The following is a 25,602-nucleotide window of genomic DNA, read 5'->3' on the forward strand; positions in this document are numbered from 1 at the left end:
CACTGTTATTGTTCTGATTTTTGTTAATTTTTGCTGCTGTTAAACTTTACATAATTTGAATCACATGTATTTATTCTTCAGCTCCACATAATGTCTGTCTAAAGCCATGATACCTAATTTTTATGTTAAGAGGACTAGGATGCCATTTGGGGATTTTAAGTGTGACAGCATCATGATCTGATATATATGAAAAAGTCACTCTGGTTGCTGTGTGGAGAAGAGAGTAAAGGAAAACAGGAGTGGAACTGGGAGGCCCAGTCAGGAGCAATCCAAGCCAAGAGATGATGGCGGCTGGACCACAGTTACAGTCATGGAAATGGAAGACAAATTTTAGACTTGAGCTCACATAACCAGTATTAGTTATTTATTTTTTTAATAAGGTGTAATACTACTAATAAATTTCCTGAATAATCTTTCTGAGACTGGCATTGAGCATTGTCATGTATAAACTGTGGCCCTACCTTCAAGGGGTTAACAACAGTTTTGGGGGTGGGGTGCAGAGACTGTGAATCCAGATACAATTCAATCAGTGTTTTAAGAAGTCCAGGAGGCTGTGGGAACCAGAAGGGGTATTAAACCAGCCTGAGGGTGATCAAGAGAGATCACCTGGGGGTTGTGGCCTTTGAGCTAAATTCTGAGGAGAAAGTCTTGAAAAAGGATTAAAAAAAATTATATGGCAAGGGTAAGAAATCTGAGACTCTTGGAAGCTCGGTGCAGTTCTGTGATGGTGTCTGAGAGAATATGTAATCTTGGCTTAGAAAAAAACACTTTGAACTGGGTCTAAATAGATGGGCATTTATCTACATTTTCAATCAATCAATCCTGTATGCTTCTGCGTGCCCTGAGGCTCCAGCAAAGAACAGAGGTAGCAAACTGACAGCCCGAATCTGATGTATTTTGGCCTACATTCCTGTAGGGCGACCACATGAACAGTGGTTTGAACAGTGGTTATTACTTTTGGACAGAGCATATGGTCTCCTGTTCCTGGCATTCCTCATTTGCTCTCTTTGCTTTTACATTACCTTCTTGGCCCTTCTAGGTTTTTGTTTTCAACCCATGGTCTTTACTGTAGGAAAAACAGTACTTAAAATCACTTACACAGAATCATCAGCTCTTCGAGTAGAATGGGGAAGAGCTAAACTGAGTGAAGGAAGAGAAGTTGACTGACAGCTTTACCCTGGATTTCTAACCTGGCTCCTAGGGTAGGCTTTAGGTGGTAAATTTTGTGACAGTCTGTATCCTTGTGACTTAAGCTGGTAGGCTATGAATCTTGGTCTTGGGCTCTGTCACTGGTTAATCTTTATCAGCCTCAAATCATTTGTTAAGAGGAGCACTGTTGCGAATAAAAGAGAGAATCAGGGCACAAAAGTGACCTCAGTAAAGGTCCTGTTATTATATTCCAGGGTGAGGATATCAGATTCTCAAAGGGGGTACTTAACCTAGAAAGTTGGCAAACAATTGGTATAAATGCTTAGGAGTTATTGGGAATGCTATCATAAAGCTGAAGAATTGATGCTTTTGTATTGTGGTGCCGGAGAAGACGCACCAGAGTCCCTTGGACTGCAAGGATATCAAACCAGTCAATCCTAAAGGAAATCAATGCTGAATATTGATGAGAAGGACTGATGCTGAAGCTCCAATACTTTGGCCACCTGATGCCAAGAGCCAACTCATTAGAAAAGACCCTGATGCTGGGAAAGATTGAGGGAAGGGGTATAAGTGGGAAGACAGAGAGAATGAGATGGTTGGATAGCATCACCGACTCAATGAACATGAGTGTGAGCAAACTCTGGGAAATAGCGAAGGGCGAGGAAACCGGGCGTCCTGCAGTCCATGGGGTTGTATCGAGTCGGTCACAACTTAAGAGACTAAACAACAACCCTTGTGTAAAATGAAGCAGGTCTACATAAGTGGACTGCCATATGAATCCAGAGGCCCATGCTCCACTGCTAACTAGCTAAAAGTACCTGAGAAACTGCTTCAGCACTCCAGGTGATCTATTAAAGTGGGGCGGACTCCTCCGAGTTGGCAGCCGCAATGCAGCTCCAGCGGCAGGTTCCGTAGTGGATAAAAACGCTCCGTGGCGGGCAAGCGCTGTCTCCGCGCGGACTACATCTCCCAGCCGGCCTTGCGCTTCGGGCAGCGCCCTACGCTAGCACGCGAGCTTCCTCGCTCCCCCAACCTCCAGTTACTGTTTCTCGCGAGAGGACGGGCCGCGCCGGCGGTAGCGATAGTGAGCTGTGGTGGTGGCGGTGGTGTTGGTGGTGGCGGCCGAGACGGCGGCGGCCATTTTGGTGAGGCCTCGGAAGCGGCGGCGGCGGTTCGCTGCGAGTAGCGTCTTCCACTTTCCCCACCGCCCGCCCGCATCACTGTGCCGCGAGAGGAAGCAGTGGAAGCAAGGCGGTGGTAGTAGCCGCGGGCCCCAAGGGAATTTAAAGGCCGCGAAGGCGGCGGCCAAGAGGGGGCCCTCCCCCCTCCTCGGCGGGAGGGGGGGTGGTGCGCACGCCCCCGAGGACGCAGGTAAGGAGAGGGAGACAAGATGGCGGACGCCTCACAGTTCCCCCTCCCCTGACGGGTGACTGCGCGCGCATCTTTCCGCCACCGCCTCCCCTCCCACCTTCCCGGGATGCTGCGCGCGCACCTTCGGCCGGGGCCCCGGGGCCGGTGCGCGAGGCTGTCGGCGCGCGCCCATAGAGACAGGCTCAGGGGGGCCAGCCTGGCCGGCGCTGGGCCCGGGCGCGTCTCCTCCCCTCTCCCGCCGGTCTGCGCACGCGTGCCTGAGCGAGCGAGCGAGCCCTGAGAGGACGGACCCAGGTGCGCTCCTGCCCGCCCACCAACCCCAGCCCCCTCTCAGGGGCACGCGGGAAGAGGAAGGGGGGCGTGGGGCGAGTAGTCGGGGCGCGCGCCCACCGTATCCAGTCAGGAGCTAGGACCTGGCGGCACTAGCCCTCCCTTATCTCAGCCTTTCGCGGTCTGGTGGTGGTGGGGGGTGCTCCCTGACCGGCAGGGATGAAAGACTCCCTAGCCTTGCGACCCTTGTGTGCGTGGGTTTGGGTTCTGGCGGGAGCCCCCGGGCGGTGCGCGCAGCCGGCTCTCTCCGCCTCCAGGCGCGCACGCGCGGGCCCCTCCCCCAGTCGCTCACGTTGGGTGGGGTGGGAGTCTAGAAGGGGGCGGGGCCACCTTAGGGCTAGTGGCAAGTTGGGGCAGAGGTCAGGGGTCACTCTGGGTCAGGCTGTTGGGACGTGTTGGGAGACGGTAATGAAGCCGGGGATGGAGAGTTCATACTTCTTGATTCTGGTTGTTAGCGCGATTCCAGTGACTTGTGGAAGAGGGAGTGAATCAAAGGCTGCGCCGTGGTTAAGGAATTTCCTTAAACACTGGGGAAACACTTCCGGGCCTTTTGTGGGTTTACCCTGCCTATTTCCGGGGTATGGTTCTTTGCTTTTAGGCCTTCCTCACCTCTGAGTGCTAGTCTAAGGTAGTTCTAGTTCTGGTGTTTGAGGAAGTGTCTTATGGGGCAGGTGTAGGAGTCGAAGGGCTCCCCTGAGGAAGGGTGGATTCTCCTGTGTTCAGCCCTCATTGGAAAGGAGAGCAGGCTGCCAAGCAGCCAGCACCTTTTGAGCTTCTGGATGTGACAGCTTTTTTTTGGCTTTGTTAATTTCAGCGGTTGGAGCCTTTTACCCTTCAGCTTTTTTTTTTTTTTTTGGAAGATCCATCACTTTACTTTCAGAAAGAGGTGGCAACCCTTCAGCGTTTTAAACTTGTTGTCGAGGCTTCACTTGCCTGCTTCTCCTCCCCCGCCAGAATCTCATATCCCTAGGAAATTCTGTTTTCACAGCACATGGTTTATTTTTATTGTTTGGAAATGTGATCTTTTTATACTATTGTAATTCTCTTCAGCCTTTTAACTGATTTGGGTTTATTAAAAAAACTTCAAAAGTTGGTGTAAAGAAGGCTTTGATGGGTGTTGGTAGATGTGAATTAGTTCCTCACTGTTGTTTTCCTCCCTGTTTGTTTCAGGCGTGATTCCCCTCAGTACGGCGGCACCGTGGAAGTGCAGACTTTCACAGGGGGTGTGGTCTCAGCTCACACAGGTGAGGGCTCAAATACCGCTTCAAATACTGATGCTAATGAAGAGATGTTTAAGATAATGATTGTGGTGCAACACAGTACTGGGTCTATGGATAGAGAAAGATCTGTTCAAGTCAAGGCATTTCTGTTTGACCATGACACTGCTGTAGAATCATAACCTGTTAACCAGTGTATTACTTTCTACCTATGAAGCTATTTTGAAAGGAAAATTCTTTTCTAGTTATCCAGCCTTGTAATTAAATAATTTTGAATAGCAAAAAAAAGAAAGATCTGTTCAACCTGCCTCCACCAGGGAAAGTAGCACATTCTTTGGTTTTGACATCAGACTGTCTTAGTCTGTTCTTCTCCTCCTACTTCTTTACTGTGTGATCTTGTGCAAGTCATTTGATGTATTTGCATTTGGATTTCCTAACTTATAAAATGAAAGAAATACTAGAATGTAAGCTCCATTTAGGTCAGCCATCTTTTCTGCGTAGCTCTTTTTTTCAGTATGTAGAAGGAACTGAATAAACATTTGTCGTGGCTTGAAAAATATCTGGTTTATAAGGAAGATGTGAGAATGATAGAACACATCAAGTAAGTACTAAGTAAAGAATTTGACACATAATAGATGCTCAAGAAACTTAAGCTGTAATCACTGTTCAGTTAACTTTATTTGTTAGTGTTATTCTTGGGTTTTAAAAAGATTCTTAATTCTTATAATCTTTCTAAATCCACTTTCTACTGTTTTTACCCTACTTTAGGTGCTCCAGAGGCCGGTGGACCTGAGCGGAGGCTGGGACGCCCTAGTGGGCCCCGGGCCCTGGAAGGCGGGTCCCGGTGGCCGGTGGCCCAGAATGAGGCCAGCTCCCAGCATGCCCTGCAGCCGGACGCCAGCCCCTCGGCCAGCAGCAGTGGTGACAACGACCCAGTCGTTCTTCAGGCATCCAAAGAGGAGCCTGGGAGTGGGACCATGCAGAGCTGCCCCTCCCCTGCTCACCCTCAGCTCCCAATCTTGCAAACACAGGTTCGAAAGTGGGGAAGGTTCCTTCTCTGCTGCTGCTTTGGGCTGCTGGCTTTGAGGCAGAAGGAATGTGGCAGGTTTTAGCCATGTTTCCACGATCCTACCTAGCTTGGTAGCTGAGTTTGAGGAGTTTTCGATACTCAGGTGGGCTGTCAAGCCTGTTGGATACACATATTCTACTTGACATTAGTGTTATGTTGATCTCTAAGAGCATGGAAACCCCTTATTACCTGCAAAAGTTGGAATTAACCCATGTTGGAAATGAGTTTTGTGACAAAATGCTTTCAAGACTGTGTGCTTTTAGAATAACTCAATTTCTTTTGGAACTGAAAGGAGGTAAGCTTTATAGATGGGGTGTATTCATCTTTTCTTATATTGAGGTAGTGTTGGAGATTGGGGGAAAAAATCATGACTTTTATTTATTTATTTATTTATTTAATCATGACTTTTAAAACTGGACAGACCTAGATTTCTATACAGTAGACTTTTGATGGTTATGGGTTTGATATTTGTAATTTGCCTGGGAAATTGTGTGATGTAATGTCTTTCATAATTCAGTTGAGGTAGGAATTTGAGTGGCATACTGTGAAGCTTGTGTGCCAGAGAGAATTTCATGAGTTCTCTTGTTATCCGCAATTAAGTCGGACTTTGTTTTCTACTTATTATTGTTTGTGCAGTACCTTGTAATAGGTAGATGTTTGAGAACCGTGACCAACCTTCCCTTTCCCCTCCCACCTCTCCAGTAAAGGAAACCTTAACAAGGCTAGTGATGAACATATAGAGGTTTGGATGATTTGGGGCTTTTTTGTCACCTTTTAAATTTGGTGGTAGCTCAGATTTATTTGCATGGATGACTCTGCCATACTTGCTGTGAAAAGGAGGGAAAAATAGGGAGTTGTTTATTTGAGTGAACTCATGGAGGTTCTGAAAAAATCATTAAGATTTGAAGTCATGTGCTATCTTAGTGTTTTTGAATTGGGGAATTATGTAAATGTCAGGCTATAATTCCTCTTGCATGATAAGTGTTTACTGGAAAGTTGGCTTTGCCATCTTGAATACCTTATTAAAACTATTCCAAATGCTGTGTTTATAAAAATGAGGTTGATACCCCACTCCAGAGTTTTTTCATGGGAAGATAGAATGAAGTAATGTACTTAAAACTCCTTAGAGTGCTACTAAGCATTCATTTTATCTCTCATTTTTGTCTTTTCTAGATGGTGTCGGACGGCATGACAGGCAGCAATCCCGTGTCCCCTGCCTCATCCAGTTCCCCAGCCTCTAGTGGGGCAGGTGGCATCTCTCCCCAGCATATAGCTCAAGATTCCTCTTTGGATGGACCTCCAGGGCCCCCAGATGGTGCCACAGTGCCCTTGGAGGGGCTCAGCTTACCCCAGCCTGCTGACCTGGCTAACAGGGGCCCAAAGTGGGAGAAGAGCCATGCTGAAATTGCAGAGCAGGCCAAGCATGTACGTATTGGAAAGGCCCGTGAAGCTTCTTGGGAGTCTTCTTCCCTGAACTCCTGTGTCCCATGAGTACTTAACATTTCTTTCCTTGTCTTTGATTTAGAATATAGGCTCTGCTTTGACTTACATGATTTTGAGCAAGTTGCTTGAACTCTGAGCCTCATTTTCTTTTCTGTAAAATAAGGATGGTGTAATAGCCAGTGGGCTACCTAAGTTTATTTATTTATTTATTTTACATTGTGCTCAACTATATATATATATTTATATATATATATATTTTCCATTTATTTTTATTAGTTGGAGGCTAATTACTTTACAGTATCGTTGTGGTTTTTGCCATACATTGACATCAATCAGCCATGGATTTACATGTGTTCCCCATCCTGAACCCCCCTCCCACCTCCCTCCCCATTACTTAAAAGTTTAAATTGGCACTTCCCTGGTGGTCCAGTGGCTAAGATTCCAAGCTTCCAGTGCAGGGGGTGATCCCTGGTCAGAGAACTTATTTCCCATATGCTGCACAGCCAAATTAAAAAAAAAAGACTCCACGCTCCTAATGTGGGGGGTCCAAGTTTGATCCCTGCTCGGGGAACTAGGTCCCACGTACCACAACTAAAGATCCTGCATGTGGCAACTGAGACCCAGTGCAGCCAAGTAAATAAATAAATTAATTTTTTAAAAAAGGAGTTAAAGGAGAAAGTAGACATGAAAGTGCTTTGTAAGCTAAAAAAAATTTAGCTAGTAGTTTCTAAAATTTATTAGTTTCTACTTTATATTTGTCTTCTATAGTCTCTGTTATACTTAGCAGAGGTAAATGTCATCTCTGGGCCAGCAATATCAGCATTATTACCTGGGAACTTACTAGAAATACAAATTCTTCATACCTCTTTTCTTCCTACCCATTTAAAACTCTAGGCATGGGGTCCAGTACTCTTAAAAGCAGTACAGATGATTTTCATGCATGCTTAGCTTTGAGAGTTGTTGGTCTAATATCCATGTGTTTCTTGGTGACCATCAGGCCACTTAATTCCATGTCTTATCTATGACTGTTAGTTCCTTTGCTTTAACTTTTGTCAGGAGAGGATAAAAATAATGAGGGCAGTTGTCCTGAGTTGTCCTAAGTCACTTCTATTAAATAAAAATTTCAAGTGCTTTCATTTTTCTTAGGAGATATAATCAGTGTGGAAAGTGTTATAACTTTGTTATACTAATCATTGTTAATCTTTTTGTGTATAATTTTGCAGTAATCTCTATAAAAATAATGTTTTTAAAAAACGAAATTATGTCAATTGGAGTTTCAGCATATTTATAAGTATGGTTACTCTTGTGTAAGAATTTGCCAGCCATGGAAATCCCTTGTAGCTAGAGTTAGTAAGGAGGCTTGCTCTCCCCAGTTCTCTGGGAAGCTCCCCTTTGGGTTTTGTTTCCCCACTTCTAAAGTGTGAAGTGTGAAATAACGGAAAGAGCATGAAATCTGGTGTTTGGAGTCATTGCACCTATTTTTAATTCTCAGTCCTTATCACTTCCTACCTGTGTAGTCTCAAGTAAATCACTTCATCTTTCTGAAATTTTTTTTTAGTCACCTGAAGAGCATATAACATCAACTCTTGAAGCTGGTATTGATAATGTTGACTCAAGACAAGCATGTAACACTTAGTCCAGTCAGAGCCTATGTGTAGTCATAGCCCAAGGATTCAGCCATGGTCATGAGATGAAGTATATGTCCAGTAACTTGATTGATCTAACTCTCCCTTGTTAGGAGGCTGAGATTGAGACTCGAATTGCTGAGCTGCGGAAGGAGGGTTTCTGGTCACTGAAGAGGCTGCCTAAAGTGCCCGAACCTCCCCGCCCCAAGGGCCACTGGGACTATCTGTGTGAGGAGATGCAGTGGCTCTCTGCTGACTTTGCTCAGGAGCGCCGTTGGAAACGGGGTGTGGCCCGTAAGGTATGTCTTCATCTGGGCCTACTACCTTCCATTTTTGTTTCAGGTTTGCTTTTCCTTGATGGTTAGGTTGGTTGGAATGGAACCAAACATAATAGTGTAGGGTGCTTACAAATGCCTCTAGTCTCAAGAGGCAAGCTCTCACTCCACTGAATTCTTGGCTTTGATTTTTCCCTTTGCTCTTGACATGGGGAGAGGCCAGGGGTCTGGCCTTGGAGTGTTTCACTTCATTCTCACAGGTGGTGCGAATGGTGATCCGGCACCACGAGGAGCAGCGGCAGAAAGAGGAACGGGCCCGGAGGGAGGAGCAGGCCAAACTGCGCCGAATCGCCTCTGCCATGGCCAAGGATGTTAGGCAGTTTTGGAGCAATGTGGAGAAGGTATGCAGCAGAGATTGGGAAAGGGAGGTGCTTTGGGTTTAATGTGTGGGTAGCATGGTAACAGGAATGATCAGAAATTCTCCTTGAGAGAGTAAATAATTATGATTTCCTGCACCTCTAATGACATTTCTGTTGTGTGTTGGACCTTTCAAGCATTGACTGCTATGAGAAAGAATTAAACAGTGGAAAAATACGGGCCCTGCCTTTGGCGATTGTTAATAGGATTTTTTTACTTCTCTAGTTCATCTGTCCTTTGCAGGGCATTCAGCATGCTTTTTCTAAAACCTGTCTGTGCCATTTAGCTGCTTAAATAACATCTAAGTTCTCGTTAATTGAATTGCTCCCATATATCAACATTAAGTTGTAATTGTTTCTTAAGTATTATCTGGCTTCTGTCTATATTTTCATTCTTGTATCTTGCCAGTTCCTTTCCTTTCCACTTCAAACATTGTTTTGTATATCTATGGCCATTTACACATGCTTTTTCTGCTGCTAGGAACGCCTTTCTCCTCATTTACACTTAGGGAACACCTACTTAATGTTTATGATTCAGCTCCAGATGCATTTGTGAGTCTTTCCCCATTGCCTGAGACTAAGCTGGCTCTTTTCTCTCCTGTACTTCCTTTCTGCTTTTCTCAGAAGCATCCTTAAGGTCATTTAGTTCTTCCCTCCTGAAAAGCCAGGGCCTAGCATACAGGAGGCTTCTCTAAATGTTGAGTAATAGTACAGAGTAAAAGGTTATTTTGGTGACCCCTCCATTTCCTGTTTGTGGCAGGTGGTGCAATTCAAGCAACAGTCCCGGCTTGAGGAAAAGAGGAAGAAAGCCCTGGACCTGCACCTGGACTTCATCGTGGGGCAAACTGAAAAGTACTCAGACCTTCTGTCCCAGAGCCTCAACCAGCCACTAGCCTCCAGCAAGGCTGGTTCTTCCCCTTGCCTTGGCTCTTCCTCAGCTGCCTCTAGTCCTCCACCCCCAGGTTCCCGGATGGATGATGAAGGTGTGTGTCCTCTTTAGCTCTGTTACTCTTCCTCATGTGCCCTTTCCAGAGCTGAAAACCCACCCTGTGGCTTGCAGGGCCCCGTGGACTTTGTGACCTTGTTCTCCTGCTATAGATGGGGACTTCCAACCCCAAGAGGAGGAGGAAGAGGATGATGAGGAGACGATTGAGGTTGAAGAACAACAGGAAGGCAATGATGCAGAGACCCAGAGGCGTGAGATTGAGCTACTTCGTCATGAGGGAGAACTGCCACTGGAAGAGCTGCTCCGTTCCCTCCCCCCTCAGCTGCTAGGAGGGCCTTCCAGCCCCTCAAGAACTCCCTCATCTCATGATAGTGACACCCGAGATGGTCCTGAAGAAGGTGGTGAAGAAGAACCCTCTCAGGTGTTGAAGGTATGGCAGAAGGGGATAGAAGGTGGATTCAGAGTAGGAGCAGAGGGAGAGCCTCAAAAGAACTTGAGTTCTTCTGTAAGGTTCGTTGTGGTTTTCAGGAGTTCTCCCTGGTCTGAGCAATTGGGCTCTCATTTGAGGATGGATAGGAAAGAATCTGGGTTTGGGCAAGTTACAGCCTAAGATGGGCATATTTCTGATGTGTGGAAGAATATACTGCACTCTTTGCATTGCTGTGTGACCTTGAAGAAGTACGTTCCTTGGCCCTTGTCATTTCTATGAAATGTCGCTAATAACTCACTTGCTGGTTTGGAGCTGGGATGGTAACCTTGAAGTCTCTTCTGGACCTAAGCTCTGTTTTTACATGTGTCTGAGTGCATGGGGTTGTTGTTTGAGGCTGTATTTCTTTTCTAGCACTTTCACAGGTCCTCCCCCAGACCGTGGGGCCAGGATTTGGTAGCTGGTGCTAAAATTGAAAGCCCTTGATTATATCTTTGCCCTGGGACTGTGTCAGTGGCAACTGTCAATTGATGGGACAGAGTATTCTGACATCTTACTCAGTGTTGGGTCATTCTTTTGCTGCTCTAACCATAGGCTTTCTCCTTCCTTATTCTCTGCCATACAGGTAAAGCCTCCACCCTCTGTCACACAGCGCAACAAACAGCCTTGGCATCCAGATGAGGATGATGAAGAGTTTACTGCCAATGAGGATGAAGGTCAGACCTGTTCTCAGTCCTCTTGCTTCTTACCCGTTGAATCATCTGAACCTGATGTTTCAGGCTTTTTCACCTCTTCTACTTGGACTGTATGACCTGAACTTCTGTCCCACTTGATCTTGTTTCATTCTCTTTCCTAGCGGAGGATGAAGAGGATACCATAGCAGCTGAAGAGCAGTTGGAAGGGGAGGTGGATCATGCCATGGAGCTGAGCGAGTTAGCTCGAGAAGGTGACACCACATGTTTTACTGAGTATTCACTTGGTCTTTTCTGTGCAGAATGCCAGAGATAAAGAGATGAATAAGACACTTTTTATCCGTCCTGGAGGAACTCCAGATCTAATGACAGACAGATTTATAAGTGAATAATTATAAATAGAAAATTATGACTGGTTATGATGGAAATTTGAACATAGTGATGTGAGAGCAAGTGGAGGGAAGAACTATGGGAGTATGATAGTGGCCTTGTTTGACCTAAATCTTAAAGGAGAGGTTTATCAGATTGATACCATCCTTCCCAATGAAGGCTGTGTCATCCACGGTTCTGGCCCATGTCAAGGGGCTTAGCTGAAAGTAGCTGGTGCTGAAAGTAAACTCTTTTGCCTCCCCTCTGACCTGGGCCTATCAGTGTCTGCAGAGCCTGAGGTAAAATGAACTGTTGCCACTCAGACCTCCTGTTCTTCCCCATGAAGCACCTAAAGGCTTACTCTTCACTTCTCTTCTAGGTGAGCTGTCTATGGAGGAGTTACTGCAGCGGTATGCAGGAGCCTATGCGTCTGATGCCTCTGCCCCAGTTTCTGGGAGTAGTGAAGAGGAAGATGAGGATGAAGTTGAGGCTAACAGCTCTGACTGTGAACCAGAGGGGGCCACAGAAGCTGAAGAGGCTCTTCAGGAGGATAGTAGCAGTCAATCAGGTGAATGTGTGGTCATGAAGGACAAGCTGGGAAGGGCAGGTACTGGAGGAGCAGGTATGGTGAACACTAAGCCTTGATCTTGTGCTTTAGACTCTGCTGAGGAACAGAGTGAGGATGAGGATGAGGAACATTCGGAAGAGGAAGAAACAAGTGAGAGTTCGGAATCGGAGGAATCCGAGTCTGAGGAATCTGAGGAGTCCCAGTCACAGAGCCAAGCAGATGAGGAAGAGGAGGAAGATGACGACTTTGGGGTCGAGTACTTGCTTGCCCGGGATGAAGAGCAGAGTGAGGCAGATGGGGGCAGTGGACCTCCCACCCCAGGGCCCACCACCACTCTAGGCCCTAAGAAAGAAATTACTGACATTGCTGCAGCAGCTGAAAGTCTCCAGCCCAAGGGTTACACCTTGGCCACTACCCAGGTATATCCAGGCCCAAGCTTCTGTTTTCTTGAATCTTCACTTTCCTGTTTCTCAGTGATAGATGCCTCAGTTCCGTTGTGATAGCTCTCTTCCTCCCTACCAGGTGAAGACACCCATCCCCTTGCTCCTGCGAGGACAGCTCCGAGAGTACCAACACATTGGACTGGACTGGCTGGTTACTATGTATGAGAAGAAGCTTAATGGCATTCTTGCTGATGAGATGGGGTTAGGGAAGACCATCCAGACCATTTCCCTGCTTGCCCACTTGGCCTGTGAGAAAGGTAATTAGGCAGGACACTTCTTCTTGGGTCTCCATGGCCAATTTCCTCAGAAGCTTATTTAATAACTTCAGCTGCAGCACAATGAAACCCTCTTGCTGCTAAGTAGCTTCATTGAATGTAATCAGTAATTGTATAGAGAGGTCAGTGTGGGCACTGGGATCCTTTATTTTCTCCCTCAATTTTAATTTAGTTGACTTACAATTTTGTGTTAGTTTCAGGTGTACAGTAAAGGGATTTGGTTATACACATATACATAATACTTTTTCAGATGCTTTTCCTTTTAGGTTATTGTAAGACAAATGTAATTCCCTGTGCTATATAGTAAATCCTTTTAACCTGTTTTACTTGTGGTACTGCATATCTGTTAATCCCATACTCTTAATTTATCCCTCCTCCTCTTTCCCTTTTAACAAAACCATAATTTTGTTTTTTGTGTCTGAGTCTGTTTCTATTTTTGTAAGTAGGTTTATTTATATTATGGTGCTATGATTCTTAGGAAGGGACATTGGGACAGAATGTTCACAGTTTATATGTGAGAACCAGAACTCCAAAGTTTATATTTCTTAACCATCTTTCATCATTTAAAAAATTCCCTTTGCCCCAAATTTCATCAAATCTTTATTTTTAATGAGGTGTAATTAACATAACATTAGTTTTAGGTGTACAACATGATGATTCAATATGTGTATACAGTGTAAAATGACAATCATAGTAAGACTAGTTAATATCCATCATCACACATAGTTATAAAACATTTTAGTTTTTGTGATGCGCACTTTAAGATATGGTCTCTTGGCAGTACAGTATTATTAACTGCAATCACTGTGCTGTACATCTCTTAATTCTTTTGCTAAACAGGTAACTGGGGTCCCCATTTGATCATTGTCCCCACCAGCGTGATGTTGAACTGGGAGATGGAACTGAAACGTTGGTGCCCCAGCTTTAAAATCCTTACTTACTATGGAGCCCAGAAAGAGAGGAAGCTCAAGCGGCAGGTTTGCTCCCCAGTGTGATCACTCCCCTCCACTGTTGATACCTCCTATACTTTTAGGCCCTTTCCTCAAATTAGTTTCTTTTCCTTCCTTTTCTGTTACCCTTTCTGTTCCTGGGACTTTTCTCCCAACCTGACTGCTGTCCCTTGAAGACCTTAGGATGTCTTCTTTTTTTTGTTCTTTTCACCCTACTTTCTGCTACTTTCTCTTGATACTGCAGGGCTGGACCAAGCCCAATGCCTTCCATGTGTGTATCACATCTTACAAGCTGGTGCTGCAGGACCACCAGGCCTTCCGCCGCAAGAACTGGCGTTATCTTATATTGGATGAGGCTCAGAACATCAAGAACTTCAAGTCACAGCGCTGGCAGTCATTGCTGAATTTCAACAGGTGAAGATGGAGATGTCCGGGATTTGTGGGAGAGTAGACCTGTCCTGAAGGGTGGGATGCTTGGAAGGTGGGACACTTAGAGGATGTTTTGCTGACCATCCTCCTCCCCATTCCATTTTCCTCTTTGCAGCCAGAGACGCCTGCTCCTGACAGGAACACCCTTGCAAAATAGCCTCATGGAACTGTGGTCCTTGATGCACTTTTTGATGCCCCATGTCTTCCAGTCTCATCGAGAATTCAAAGAATGGTTCTCTAACCCCCTAACTGGCATGATTGAGGGCAGTCAAGAGTACAATGAAGGTCTAGTCAAACGCCTTCACAAGGTAGGGTCTATACTGGTTTGTCGAGGGCATGGGGAATAACTAAGGTTAACAGCCGGAAAACCCTTAGGGAGAGGGAAGTCAGTGCTGGGCTGAGTTTACTCAGTTGTCAGGCTGCAGTGTTCCAGTGACTAACCCATGGCCAGATTGAGTGACTTCATCTTAGTCATCATTCTGCTTGTTGTTTTTTAATAGTCACATTTCTCTTTTTATTCCTTGAGTAGAATAATGCTGAACAGTTTCTGGCTTGGATTTCTCTTTACATGACTTATCACAACTTCATATTTTTGTTGTGTTCCCTTTTTCCTTTTTGGTCTTTTTTGGCTTTTCTCCCTTTGTCCAATGTCCAGCTTTTAAATAACACTTCTCAGCATTTTGATCTTCACTTTTTTTTGTCTCTCAATTTACTTATCTCCTTCGCATATTCATAATTCCTTGACTCTCTAGACCTCTCAGCCTATATGTAAATTTCTAATGACGTTTTTAATTGAAAGCTCCTCTTTTTTAAATTTGTATTTTTGTTATCTGCCCCCAACCCTTTTGATCCCCATCTCATGGGCAATTTTGTACAGAAAACAATAAATGTTTCCATCTCAGCTTGGTGCCATTAGTCTGATATTTTTGGAATGCAAAAGGGATTTCCCTCTCTCCTTGGCCCCCAGGGCTCACCACCCTGCTCCTCCCCTGGGTGACTCTTGCCACCCTGCCTGAAAGTTCCTCTTGAACTCACTCTATTATAAGCCAAATAGCTTAAACTTTATAGCCTGTTATTTCTATTCCATTTTGGTCTGTCATATCATTATTTTGGTAAATCAAACAAGAAACCATTACATTTTTCCTTAACTATACTTTCTCCTCTTTAAAATCTTGTAATATTTCAAAAATTATTTGTTTTATTGAGTTATAATTGACATACAGCACTGTATAAGTTTAAGCTGTACAACATAATGATTTGATATATATACATCATGAAATGGTTACCACACTAGGTTTAGTGAGACTATCACTCTTCACTTCTTTTCATCTCTGAACTTCTTCCATGTCAACTTGATAACTATATCCTAGTCAGATTTTACCTCCTGAGAGCTCAGATCTGCCTTTTGTTTTCTATGCTTCTGTCAGTGCCACGGATTTGTTCTCAGCTGGATTTACTTCGATAATCTTGTGAATTTAGAGTCACTCCTGAACGTAGTTTGACTCATCGCTTCTTCGTAGTTAGTTGCTCTGTCCTTGGTGCTTCCTGGGTCACTTATGTTGTGATGATCATCTTTGTGTCTGTTTCTTTCACTGTAGTAAGTTCCTTGAGAGGAGGGCTTATATCTGACTCATCTTTGCGTGGTTGGTTCCTGCTTGCTGCATGGCTACATGGATGTTCACTAACGGGCTAAGCCAGCGCTCCGCTGGTCATCAGGCCAAGACCCAGGGAGAGGGTTCAGCTGGGACACAGTGCCTGCTCTTCTCCTGTCAGCCTCCTGCTTATTTGCTTTTAGGTTTTGCGGCCTTTTTTGCTGCGCCGAGTTAAGGTGGATGTTGAGAAGCAGATGCCTAAAAAGTATGAGCATGTTATCCGCTGCCGGCTCTCCAAGCGCCAGCGCTGTCTCTATGATGACTTCATGGCCCAGACCACGTAAGGGAGGACTGCGGGTGGGCCTGGGGCCCCAGACTGGAGCAGGGATGACTGTTAAGGTGCCTGTTTATTTCTCCTTTCTCCCAGAACTAAGGAGACGCTAGCCACTGGCCACTTCATGAGTGTCATCAACATTCTGATGCAGCTGCGAAAAGTCTGTAATCATCCAAACCTATTTGATCCTCGACCTGTTACCTCTCCCTTCATCACTCCAGGCATCTGTTTCAGCACCGCCTCTCTGGTGCTAAGGGCCACTGATGTCCACCCTCTCCAGGTGAGCAGTTGTCCCCAAGATTATTGGCCCTACCCAACCCTGCACCTCTTTTCTTTAGGCTGACCTTTAGCATCTTACTTCCCCTGTCACCTCAGCACTGTTCTAGCTTCATTGTTTTCTAATAACAGTGTTGCTTTGGGCAAGGTTTGCTTGCCCTTCAAAATTGGGGTTGTAAGGCCTATTCTGCAGTATGCGTGAGAGAATTGTGTTAGTATTTTTTAGGAGTGCTTTGCATAATAATTAATACTTAAATATTACTTTGTTTTCCTGCTCCTTCCCTCTTTTTGGCCACTTCCCCCCCAAATTTTTGTTTTTATTACAATAGAATACACATAAAAAGTTTTACCACTTTAACCTTTTCTAAGCATATGGTACAGTTTCATTAATATATTCACATAGTTGTACAGCCATCACTATCATTCATCTTCAGAAATTTTTTCATCTTCCTAAACTGAAACTCCATATTCATTAAATTATAACTCCTCATTCCTCTAGTCCCAGCACCTGGCAGTCACCATTCTACTTTCTGTCTCTATAAATTTACTATTCTAGTATTTCATATATGTTTCGTGGAATCATAAAGTATTTGTCCTTTTGTTGCTGGCATATTTCACTTAGTAGAATGCCTTCAAACGTGTTAGAATTTTGTTCCTTTTTAAAGTTGGGTAATATTCTATTGTACATGTTTTTGTGTATATGTCTGTGTATGTTCACATTTATGCATGTTGTTGTTTTGTTGTGTTGTAGGACTTTGTATTTTCTGGATGCTAGGCTCTTATCAGACACATGATTTACAAATACTGTAGTTTTGGTCCCATTCTATGGGTTGCCTTTTCACTTTAATAGTGTCCTTTGGTGCAGTCCAGTTTATCAGGTCTTTGCTTTTGCTGTCTGTGCTTTTGGTATGATATCCAAGAAATAGCTGCCAAGTTTCCAAATCGTTGTGGAATCATTGCTCCTTTGACACTGCATTTGTATTCCTTCTTATGTCAGCGGATAGACATGGGTCGGTTTGACCTCATTGGCCTGGAGGGTCGTGTCTCTAGATATGAGGCTGACACATTTCTACCCCAGTACCGCCTTTCCCGTCGGGTTCTGCTAGAAGTGGCTACTGCTCCTGACCCCCCACCCCGGCCCAAGCCAGTCAAGATGAAAGTCAACAGGTACCAAGGCTGAGCAATAAGGGATGGGTTCCTAGAAAAAAGTATCTACAACTGGCTGGGGGAATTGGGGTGGAAAGTTGGAGGGTAGGCTCGACTGTTTATATGAATGGATGAAAAATGGGGGAGAGAATAACTAGAAGATGGTCCTGGGTGAGACCCTTGTGTTTGTCATTGATTGTTTTCCCCTCTCCCTCTGCTTGGGGCCTTTTGGTTATCGGATTTCTTTCTCTCTTTCTCCTTTGGGTCTTACCTTTTCCTTTTTTTGCTTTTATAATTTGCTGGTTTTTCTGCCTCATCTCCCTTATTTATTTCTTTTCCTATTCCGTACTCTCCCTCCTTCCCTACCCATCCCCTTGTTTTTTCCTCATAGGATGCTGCAGCCAGTGCCCAAGCAAGAAGGCCGGACAGTGGTGGTTGTGAACAGTCCACGGACCCCCCTGGGCCCTGTCCCAGTCCGACCCCCTCCAGTCCCTGAACTCTCAGCCCAGCCCTCCCCTGGCCCAACCCCCCCAGTGCTGCCAGCACCACTGATGGTGTCAGCCTCGCCTTCCGGACCCCCACTTATTCCAGCATCCCGGCCTCCTGGCCCTGTTCTTTTGCCCCCACTGCAGCCAAACAGTGGGCCTCTCCCCCAGGGTGAGTTGCAAGGGAGCCAGGATGCTGGGGGGTACTTCAGGCGGATTGTTCGGATTGGGGGAGAAGTAATGAAATTTAGTGTTTGAGGAACTGGGTTGGAGACAGGGATGTAGTGTTTGATGGGCTACAATGGACTGTATATGGAGGCTTTTAGGGGCAGGCGAAGGCGTCATCGGTCAGGTTCTACCTGACAGGCGTTTGCTTTGTATTTCCAGTGTTACCTTCCCCTCTGGGGGTCTTAAGTGGGACCTCACGGCCTCCCACGCCAACCCTGTCCTTGAAGCCGGCCCCACCTGCCCCTGTTCGCCTGAGCCCTGCCCCACCACCAGGCTCCTCCAACCTGTTGAAGCCACTTACAGTGCCACCCGGCTATACCTTCCCGAATGCTGCTGTCACCACCACCTCCACCACCACGGTCACTGCTCCCACCACGGCAGTGCCAGCTCCTACTCCTGCACCACAGCGCCTCATCCTGTCTCCTGATATGCAAGCTCGCCTGCCCTGTAAGTCCCCAGGGCTCTGTGAGGGGGAAGGACTTGAGCTGGGAGGAAGGCCTGTCTGTGTGCCATGGAGCAAGAGAAGAAAAGCTGGGGGCCAGGCGCGTGTCAGACTCTAGGGAGCTGACACATATTAGGTATTTTACCAGGCACTGATAATTCATAATCAAGTAAGAGTCCTGAAGTAGTTCACAGTCTCTAGTTGGGGAGGTGACCCATGGATGAGTGAATAGTGGTCAGCCTAATAGTAGATAATTATGTGGGGTAAGAGGGCAGCTTAGTGGGCAGGTGTGTGTGTGTGAGTGATGAGCTCAGGATGGTAGAAGGCTGTTAGAGGATGTAAAGGAGATTACAGAGTAAACAAGCAGGATTGGAAGGAGTAGCATGTCAAAAGCTCAGAGGCTGTAGGTGGAGGCTGAGTTTCTTAGAACATGGTAAATTGAGTGGGGGACAGGTTGGAGAACCTGGAGACTTGTACCTCATGGAGGTCTGTGAAATAATGTTGAGCAGAGTGAGCCCCATGTACATTAAGCCTCTTCTTTATTTGTAGCAGGTGAAGTGGTCAGCATTGGGCAGTTGGCCTCACTAACACAACGTCCAGTGGCTAGTACAGGGGGAAGCAAACCTCTCACCTTCCAAATCCAGGGCAACAAGCTGACTTTGACTGGTGCCCAGGTGCGCCAGCTTGCTGTGGGGCAGCCCCGCCCGCTGCAAAGTAGGTAAAACCCACCCCCTGTCCTGCCTTTTTCTTCCTCTTCCTTGTCCCTTTGTTTTTGTGGCTCTTTCCAGATGTCAGCCTTTATGTTTTTTACCCCTAGCTTTTGGTGGGTATGGCCAAGGGGAATGGTTGAAGGGGTTTTTAGATCAAGATAGGTATGAGGTTATTCTGGAGAAGTTACTTCCTTTCTGTTCTCTCTCTCTCCTCTTGCCCCTGCCCTCCTCCGGCTGATAGCTGCTTCTTTCTCTCTTTCTCTCTTCCCTTAACCCAGGGAATGTGGTGCACCTGGTGTCAGCAGGGGGGCAGCACCACCTCATCAGCCAGCCTGCCCATGTGGCCCTCATCCAGGCCGTGGCCCCGACCCCTGGCCCCACCCCTGTCTCTGTGCTGCCTTCTTCGACCCCCAGCACCACCCCTGCCCCCACTGGCCTCAGCCTTCCGCTTGCTGCTAACCAGGGTGAGGCTTCTGGCCTTCCTACTTACTTAGCCCTTGCTGGCCTTGGTCCTTCCAGGCATGCCCTGGGCTACTGTCTGTCTAGCCTTCCCCCAGTGTTGTTTTCCCTTGCCAGTAACTCTGATATCTGTCTGCTACCCTCTCCTGCCCTTGGACTTTTTCCATCCTTTGGGTTTCTTGTTTCTTTTCTACCTTCCCCTCAATGTAGCTTCCTCTTGCAGTGCCACCAACTATGGTGAATAATACAGGCGTGGTGAAGATTGTAGTGAGACAGGCCCCTCGGGATGGACTGACTCCTGTTCCTCCGTTGGCCCCAGCACCCCGGCCTCCGAGCTCTGGACTTCCAGCTGTGTTGACTCCACGCCCCACATTAACCCCTGGACGTCTATCCGCACCTAATCTGGGTACTGCCCGGGCCCCCATACCCACATCCACTCTCGTGAGGCCGCTTCTCAAGCTGGTCCACAGTCCTTCGCCTGAAGTCAGTGGTGAGTCAAGGTGGCTGATGCCAGAAATTTTTGCTGGGAATGGAGATAGGGTGGCCCAGAGGGTATTTAAGTCACAATAGACGCTTTCATTATCAGTATACTGATTTGCAGTGGGCCCTTTAGTGGGCTGCTGAGCCCTTGTCTGATTCTGAGATACATTGGTTGGAATCCTGTAAGGAGAAGAAATGTTAAATTGTTCGATTCCTTGAATCTTTGACCTCATGGTATAGGAGTGAAGGTCTTCTGGGAAAAGGTGAACCTTGTGGGTAGGGGAATGGGTGGGACAGGGTAACAGAAGGAGCAAGAAAAGAATGTCGGGGCTAACTTATCCTCTGTCTCCACAGCTTCAGCACCCGGAGCTGCTCCCTTGACCATCTCTTCTCCTCTTCCTGTGCCGTCCTCACTCCCTGGACCAGCCTCTTCTCCAGTGCCAGTTCCCAACTCCTCTCCCCTTGCTAGTCCTGTGTCTTCTACAGTCGCAGTTCCGGTGTCATCTTCACTCCCCATCTCTGTCTCCACACCGCTTCCTTCCCCAGCCTCAGCTCCACTCACCATTCCCATCTCAGCCCCCTTGCCTGTTTCGGCTTCGGGCCCAACTCTTTTGACTAATGTGACTCCAACACTGGCACCTGTTGTCTCAGCAGCCCCTGGACCTCCTTCTTTGGCACCAGTTGGGGCTTCTCCATCAGCGTCAGCCTTGACTCTAGGTTTGGCTTCAACTCCATCCCTGTCCCCATCTCAGGCACCTGGTCACCCTCTGTTGTTGGCTCCGGCCTCTTCACATGTTCCAGGGTTGAACTCAGCCGTGGCCCCAGCATGTTCACCTGTCCTGGTGCCGGCTTCTGCTCTGGCCAATCCTTTTCCGGCAACACCAAATCCAGCTCCAGCTCAGGCTTCCCTTTTGGCTCCAGCACCTACTGCATCTCAGGCTCTGGCCACCTCTCTGGCTCCCATGGTGGCTCCACAGACAGCAATCCTGGCCCCTTCTCCAGCTCCTCCTCTGGCTCCTCTTCCAGTCCTGGCTCCATCACCAGGTCCTACTTCTGTCCTGGCTTCATCGCAGACTTCGGTTCCAGTTCTGGCTTCATCCTCTACTCCAGGAACACCTTTAGCCTCAGCCTCCTCGTTGGGGCCAGCCCCAGCTGCTGCGTTGGCTCCATCATCGGCTCAAACTATGGTACCAGCCCCAGTTCCATCACCTCTTCCGAGTCCGGCTTCTACGCAGACACTGGCTTTACCCCCAGCTTTAGCATCCACTCTTGGCGGCTCATCTCCATCTCAGACACTCTCTTTGGGAACTGGCAACCCTCAAAATCCCTTTCCAGCTCAGACATTGTCATTGACTCCAGCATCATCCCTAGTACCAGCTCCAGCCCAAACACTGTCTTTGGCACCAGGACCACCATTGGGTCCATCTCAGACGCTGTCTTTGGCTCCAGCACCCACTCTGGCTCCAGTTTCTCCTATGGGCCCAGCTCCAGCTCACACGCTGACTTTGGCTCCAGTATCATCATCTGCTTCACTCCTGGCCCCAGCTTCAGTGCAGACACTGACTTTGAGCCCTGCCCAAGTTCCAGTGCCCACCTTGGGCCCAGCAGCAGCTCAGACTCTGGCGTTGGCCCCAGCCTCAACACAGAGCCTAGCTTCCCAGGCATCTTCCCTTGTGGTTTCGGCATCTGGCGCCGCTCCCTTGCCTGTCACCATGGTATCCCGGCTACCTGTTTCCAAGGATGAGCCTGAGACACTGACATTACGCTCTGGTCCCCCCAGCCCTCCCTCCACTGCTACCTCGTTCAGTGGTCCCCGACCTCGACGCCAGCCCCCACCACCACCTCGTTCCCCTTTCTATCTGGTAAGTTTTACTGCCTCAAAGGAGAGGGGACAGGAAACTGAATTCTTTTGGAGTATTGCTATAGAGTGGATGGAACAAAATAATGTCACTTTTATCTTGCTAAATTACAAAGCCTGTTTTTTTTGGACCTAATACTTGAGTGCCACTGGACAGAGCCTTCCCCTGGGCCTTTACTCTTATCTGTAAAATGGGAATGATAATGCAGGTCCTACTTTTCACAAAGGAATAGTTGAGGACATAATGTGCTTTTAAGACTATAAATCACTGATGTGTTCAAGGCTTGTTACATTTGGTCTCTTTGGTTCTTGTTTACTCTTGAGTTAGTGTTGGCATATAATTACCCCATTTTACAGATGAAACTAGCTCATTAAATGATGTTTTAAAATTTACACAACTTGTGAGAATACAGATGTGCTGACTCTACTGCTTTCTCTTCCGCCCAAGAGGCAGTCTCAGAGACAGGAAGATTTTTCTCAGTTGATCACCATCGATACTTGAACTTGTAAGGGATAAAGGACACCATGGAATACAGTTCCCTAAAGATCATGAGCCTTGCTGTAGTGTTTTACCTTCATGGTGATTAAGTGGGCAATAAAAAGAACTTTTTTCTGTCCCTTCATGAGCTTTCTGGTAGCCATTTTTTTCTGTCATGTATATAGTTCTGTGTGTGTTTGGTTAAGTTAAAGTTGGAACACAGAGTAAGTAACCCAGGACCTAATAAGGGAGAAAGATCTAATGAGTCTTTCCAGGTCCTCTTGTCTTTTCTCCCGCTGATAATAGAGCTGCTGCTTATTCTGTGCCTCAGCCCCAGTCCGCCACCCTCCATCAGTGCCACTGACTCCACCTTTGGTCTTTCTCTTAACGCTGCCAGGTTGGTCTGGCTTTTCGGAGGAAAAGGAAAGCCTAGATCCTAGCCCAAGGGTGCAACCCCATAATCTGTGTTATACTTTCATTGCTCTGCAAGTATTAATAGGTAGCAGCTTCTTGACACTTTTTTAAAGAAGTTTGAGATATAAATCACATACCATACAGTTCACCTATTTAAACCATACAATTTATTGACTTAGTATATTCACAGAGTTGTGCAGCTGTGACCATGGTCAACTTTAGAACCGTTTGCATGTTCTGTAAAGAAAACCCCACACTTACCCATCATCCTTAATACTTTCCTTAATACTCCTAGCTCTAAATAACCACTAGCCTATTTAATGTTCTACTTATTGAGTCATATAATATATAGTCTTTTGTGACTGGCTTTTTTCACTTATTTTAATGTTTTTGAGGTTTGTCCATGTTATGCTATAACTGAGTTATATGTGTATACAACAGTACTTCATTTTTTAAAAAAATTGTTGAGTATTATTCCATTGTATGGGTATACCATATTTTATATATCTGTTCATCAGTTGATTGGGGGACATTTGGTTTGTTCTTTTTGGCTGTTATGAATAATGCTGCTTTGAACATTCATGTATAAGATTTTGTATCTTTTCATGTGTTTTCATTTATATTGGATGTAACTTTAGAAGTGGAATTGCTGCAGTATGGTAACTGTTTGACTGAAGAATTGACAAACTTGTTTTCCAAAGTGGCTGTACCATTTTACATTCCCTAGCACTTGTGGGGGTTCCAGATTCTCTACGTCTTTGCCAAAACTTGTCTGTCTTTTCGATTATATCCATCCTAGTGGGTTTGAAGTGGCGCCTTGTGGTTTTGATTTGCATTTTCCTGATGGTTAATGATGTTGATCATCTTTTCAGAGGTTATTAGCCATTTGTATATTCTTCTTTGAAGAAATGTCTTATTCAGATCCTTTCCCTTTTTTAATTGGGTTATTTTATTTCTTTCTGTTACTGATATGTAAGATTTCTTTATGTATTCTGGATACAAGTCCTTTTTCAGATAGATGATTTGCAAATATTGTTTCCTTTGCTACTACTGTTGAGAGCTGGCTTTAATGATTTTTCCCTCTAAGATGCTTTCCTTCCTCACTTAGACCACCAGAAGCCAAGAGGTCAAGCTTAAGATAGCAGTCAGGAAGGGAAATTTGGGACACTGCTTTTTTTCAGGACCATCTTGTAGATTCTAGTCTTCATTATTTGTTCATTCCAGTAACAGATATTTATTGAGAGCCTACTTTGTGCCAGGTAACAAGCCGAATATTAGATGAATACGGTGAACAAGATCAGATATTTTTCATGTTATATAGGGCTTACAGTTTAGTGGATAGAAGATGTTAAAGAATCATAGCCATGTAAAACTTGCAAGAGTGATAAGTGCTACAAGAGTTAGGTGACTTGATAGCCTGTGAAACTGGAAGCAAAAAAGATGGGAAAGGATTGGGTCAGAATCATACAGATTTTCTGCCACTGGGAAAAATCTCCCCTTCCCTTTTCTCTCTCAGGGTGATGGTACCTAGATGTCTGGTTAGCTGTTCCCATCCCACCCCATTCCAGTCTAACCTCTGACAGAGACCTGCCATGGATTTGGTTAGTGTCCCTGCATCCTGCTCAATGCTTTGAGGAGGGATTTTAGTCATTGTTTTGGATCTACCATAAGAAGATAAATTAGGGTATTCTGGAGTTAAGTGTTTTATGGGAAAATCCACACATATCATCCATTCTATAAGTTTATCAAATATATAGATTTTAATTTTGAGTATTCAGACATCTGCTTTGGTAGCATACAGGGAAGATCAGTTTTCTCTCACAGAGAAGTCATTTCATTCAATGTGGTAAAAAGAATTATTCCCATATTGACAACTTGGGAAAGCTAAAATAGTGTATTCTTGAATCTTTGGGTTTCCATAAATTATTTTTTAATTCTGGGAGTTACTGCCAGGTTTTCTGTAAGGATGCTGATGACTTTTTCTATGTTCATAGGACTGTCTGGAGGAAAAGCGGAAGCGGCAGCGGTCTGAACGCCTGGAACGGATTTTCCAACTTAGTGAGGCTCATGGGGCCCTGGCACCCGTGTATGGGACTGAAGTCTTGGATTTCTGTACCCTGCCCCAACCTGTTGCCAGCCCCATCGGCCCTCGTTCTCCTGGCCCCAGCCACCCCACCTTTTGGACTTATACCGAGGCTGCCCGCCAGGCTGTACTGTTTCCCCAGCAACGACTAGACCAGCTGTCAGAAATCATTGAGAGGTTGGCAGGGCTAAGTGCTAATGGGAAGTGGGTCTTGGGGCCTCTAAGTGGATATAGTGGTTAGGGCTGTTAAAGGTGCTGACTTCTGGGGCCATTCAGAGTTCCATATTTTCTACAGCTTGGCTTCTTTTTACAGGTTCATCTTTGTCATGCCTCCTGTGGAGGCTCCTCCCCCTTCCTTGCACGCCTGCCATCCACCTCCTTGGCTGGCCCCACGTCAGGCAGCCTTCCAGGAGCAATTGGCTCGTGAACTCTGGCCTCGGGCTCGTCCTCTGCACCGTATTGTGTGTAACATGCGTACCCAGTTTCCTGACTTGAGGCTCATCCAGTATGATTGTGGTGAGTTCACTGGCCAGTGAGGGTCCCTTGGTCTCTTCTTGTCTTAGTCTCAAGACAGAGGGATGCTATACATGTAGTTTCTGTGCGTTTCATTAAACATTAGATAC

At 46.1% G+C, this 25,602-nt stretch overlaps 1 protein-coding gene and 1 non-coding gene across 5 annotated transcripts in view; both read left to right on the forward strand.

Moving 5' to 3' along the window:
* Positions 1-2,231: 2,231 nt before the first annotated feature.
* The window catches only part of SRCAP (Snf2 related CREBBP activator protein), a 30,768-nt gene continuing 7,397 nt past the window's right edge, over positions 2,232-25,602 (forward strand). For 2 of the 4 annotated variants that reach the window (XM_065924654.1, XM_065924656.1), the window contains exons 1-27: positions 2,232-2,520; positions 4,021-4,094; positions 4,836-5,098; positions 6,310-6,561; positions 8,318-8,503; positions 8,740-8,880; positions 9,656-9,878; positions 9,994-10,271; positions 10,894-10,984; positions 11,125-11,214; positions 11,709-11,897; positions 11,988-12,316; positions 12,420-12,597; positions 13,456-13,592; positions 13,810-13,979; positions 14,110-14,302; positions 15,790-15,926; positions 16,014-16,200; positions 17,194-17,363; positions 17,734-17,999; positions 18,215-18,502; positions 19,047-19,211; positions 19,486-19,671; positions 19,890-20,156; positions 20,501-22,008; positions 24,891-25,156; positions 25,293-25,495. In XM_065924654.1, the coding sequence (XP_065780726.1) occupies positions 5,045-5,098; positions 6,310-6,561; positions 8,318-8,503; positions 8,740-8,880; positions 9,656-9,878; positions 9,994-10,271; positions 10,894-10,984; positions 11,125-11,214; positions 11,709-11,897; positions 11,988-12,316; positions 12,420-12,597; positions 13,456-13,592; positions 13,810-13,979; positions 14,110-14,302; positions 15,790-15,926; positions 16,014-16,200; positions 17,194-17,363; positions 17,734-17,999; positions 18,215-18,502; positions 19,047-19,211; positions 19,486-19,671; positions 19,890-20,156; positions 20,501-22,008; positions 24,891-25,156; positions 25,293-25,495 (6,154 nt within the window). In that variant the 5' untranslated portion in view covers positions 2,232-2,520; positions 4,021-4,094; positions 4,836-5,044. Of the gene's footprint in view, positions 2,521-2,590; positions 2,815-4,020; positions 4,095-4,835; positions 5,099-6,309; positions 6,562-8,317; positions 8,504-8,739; positions 8,881-9,655; positions 9,879-9,993; positions 10,272-10,893; positions 10,985-11,124; positions 11,215-11,708; positions 11,898-11,987; positions 12,317-12,419; positions 12,598-13,455; positions 13,593-13,809; positions 13,980-14,109; positions 14,303-15,789; positions 15,927-16,013; positions 16,201-17,193; positions 17,364-17,733; positions 18,000-18,214; positions 18,503-19,046; positions 19,212-19,485; positions 19,672-19,889; positions 20,157-20,500; positions 22,009-24,890; positions 25,157-25,292; positions 25,496-25,602 lie in introns of those variants that run through there. The other 2 variants (XM_065924655.1, XM_065924657.1) reach the window with 2 other exon arrangements.
* Positions 10,679-10,809, forward strand: LOC136162276 (small nucleolar RNA SNORA30/SNORA37 family). The gene has a single exon (XR_010662082.1). It is a non-coding gene; the product is annotated as a small nucleolar RNA SNORA30/SNORA37 family (small nucleolar RNA).

This window comes from Muntiacus reevesi, chromosome 2, assembly GCF_963930625.1.
Source record: "Muntiacus reevesi chromosome 2, mMunRee1.1, whole genome shotgun sequence".
NCBI classification, from domain to species: domain Eukaryota; kingdom Metazoa; phylum Chordata; class Mammalia; order Artiodactyla; family Cervidae; genus Muntiacus; species Muntiacus reevesi.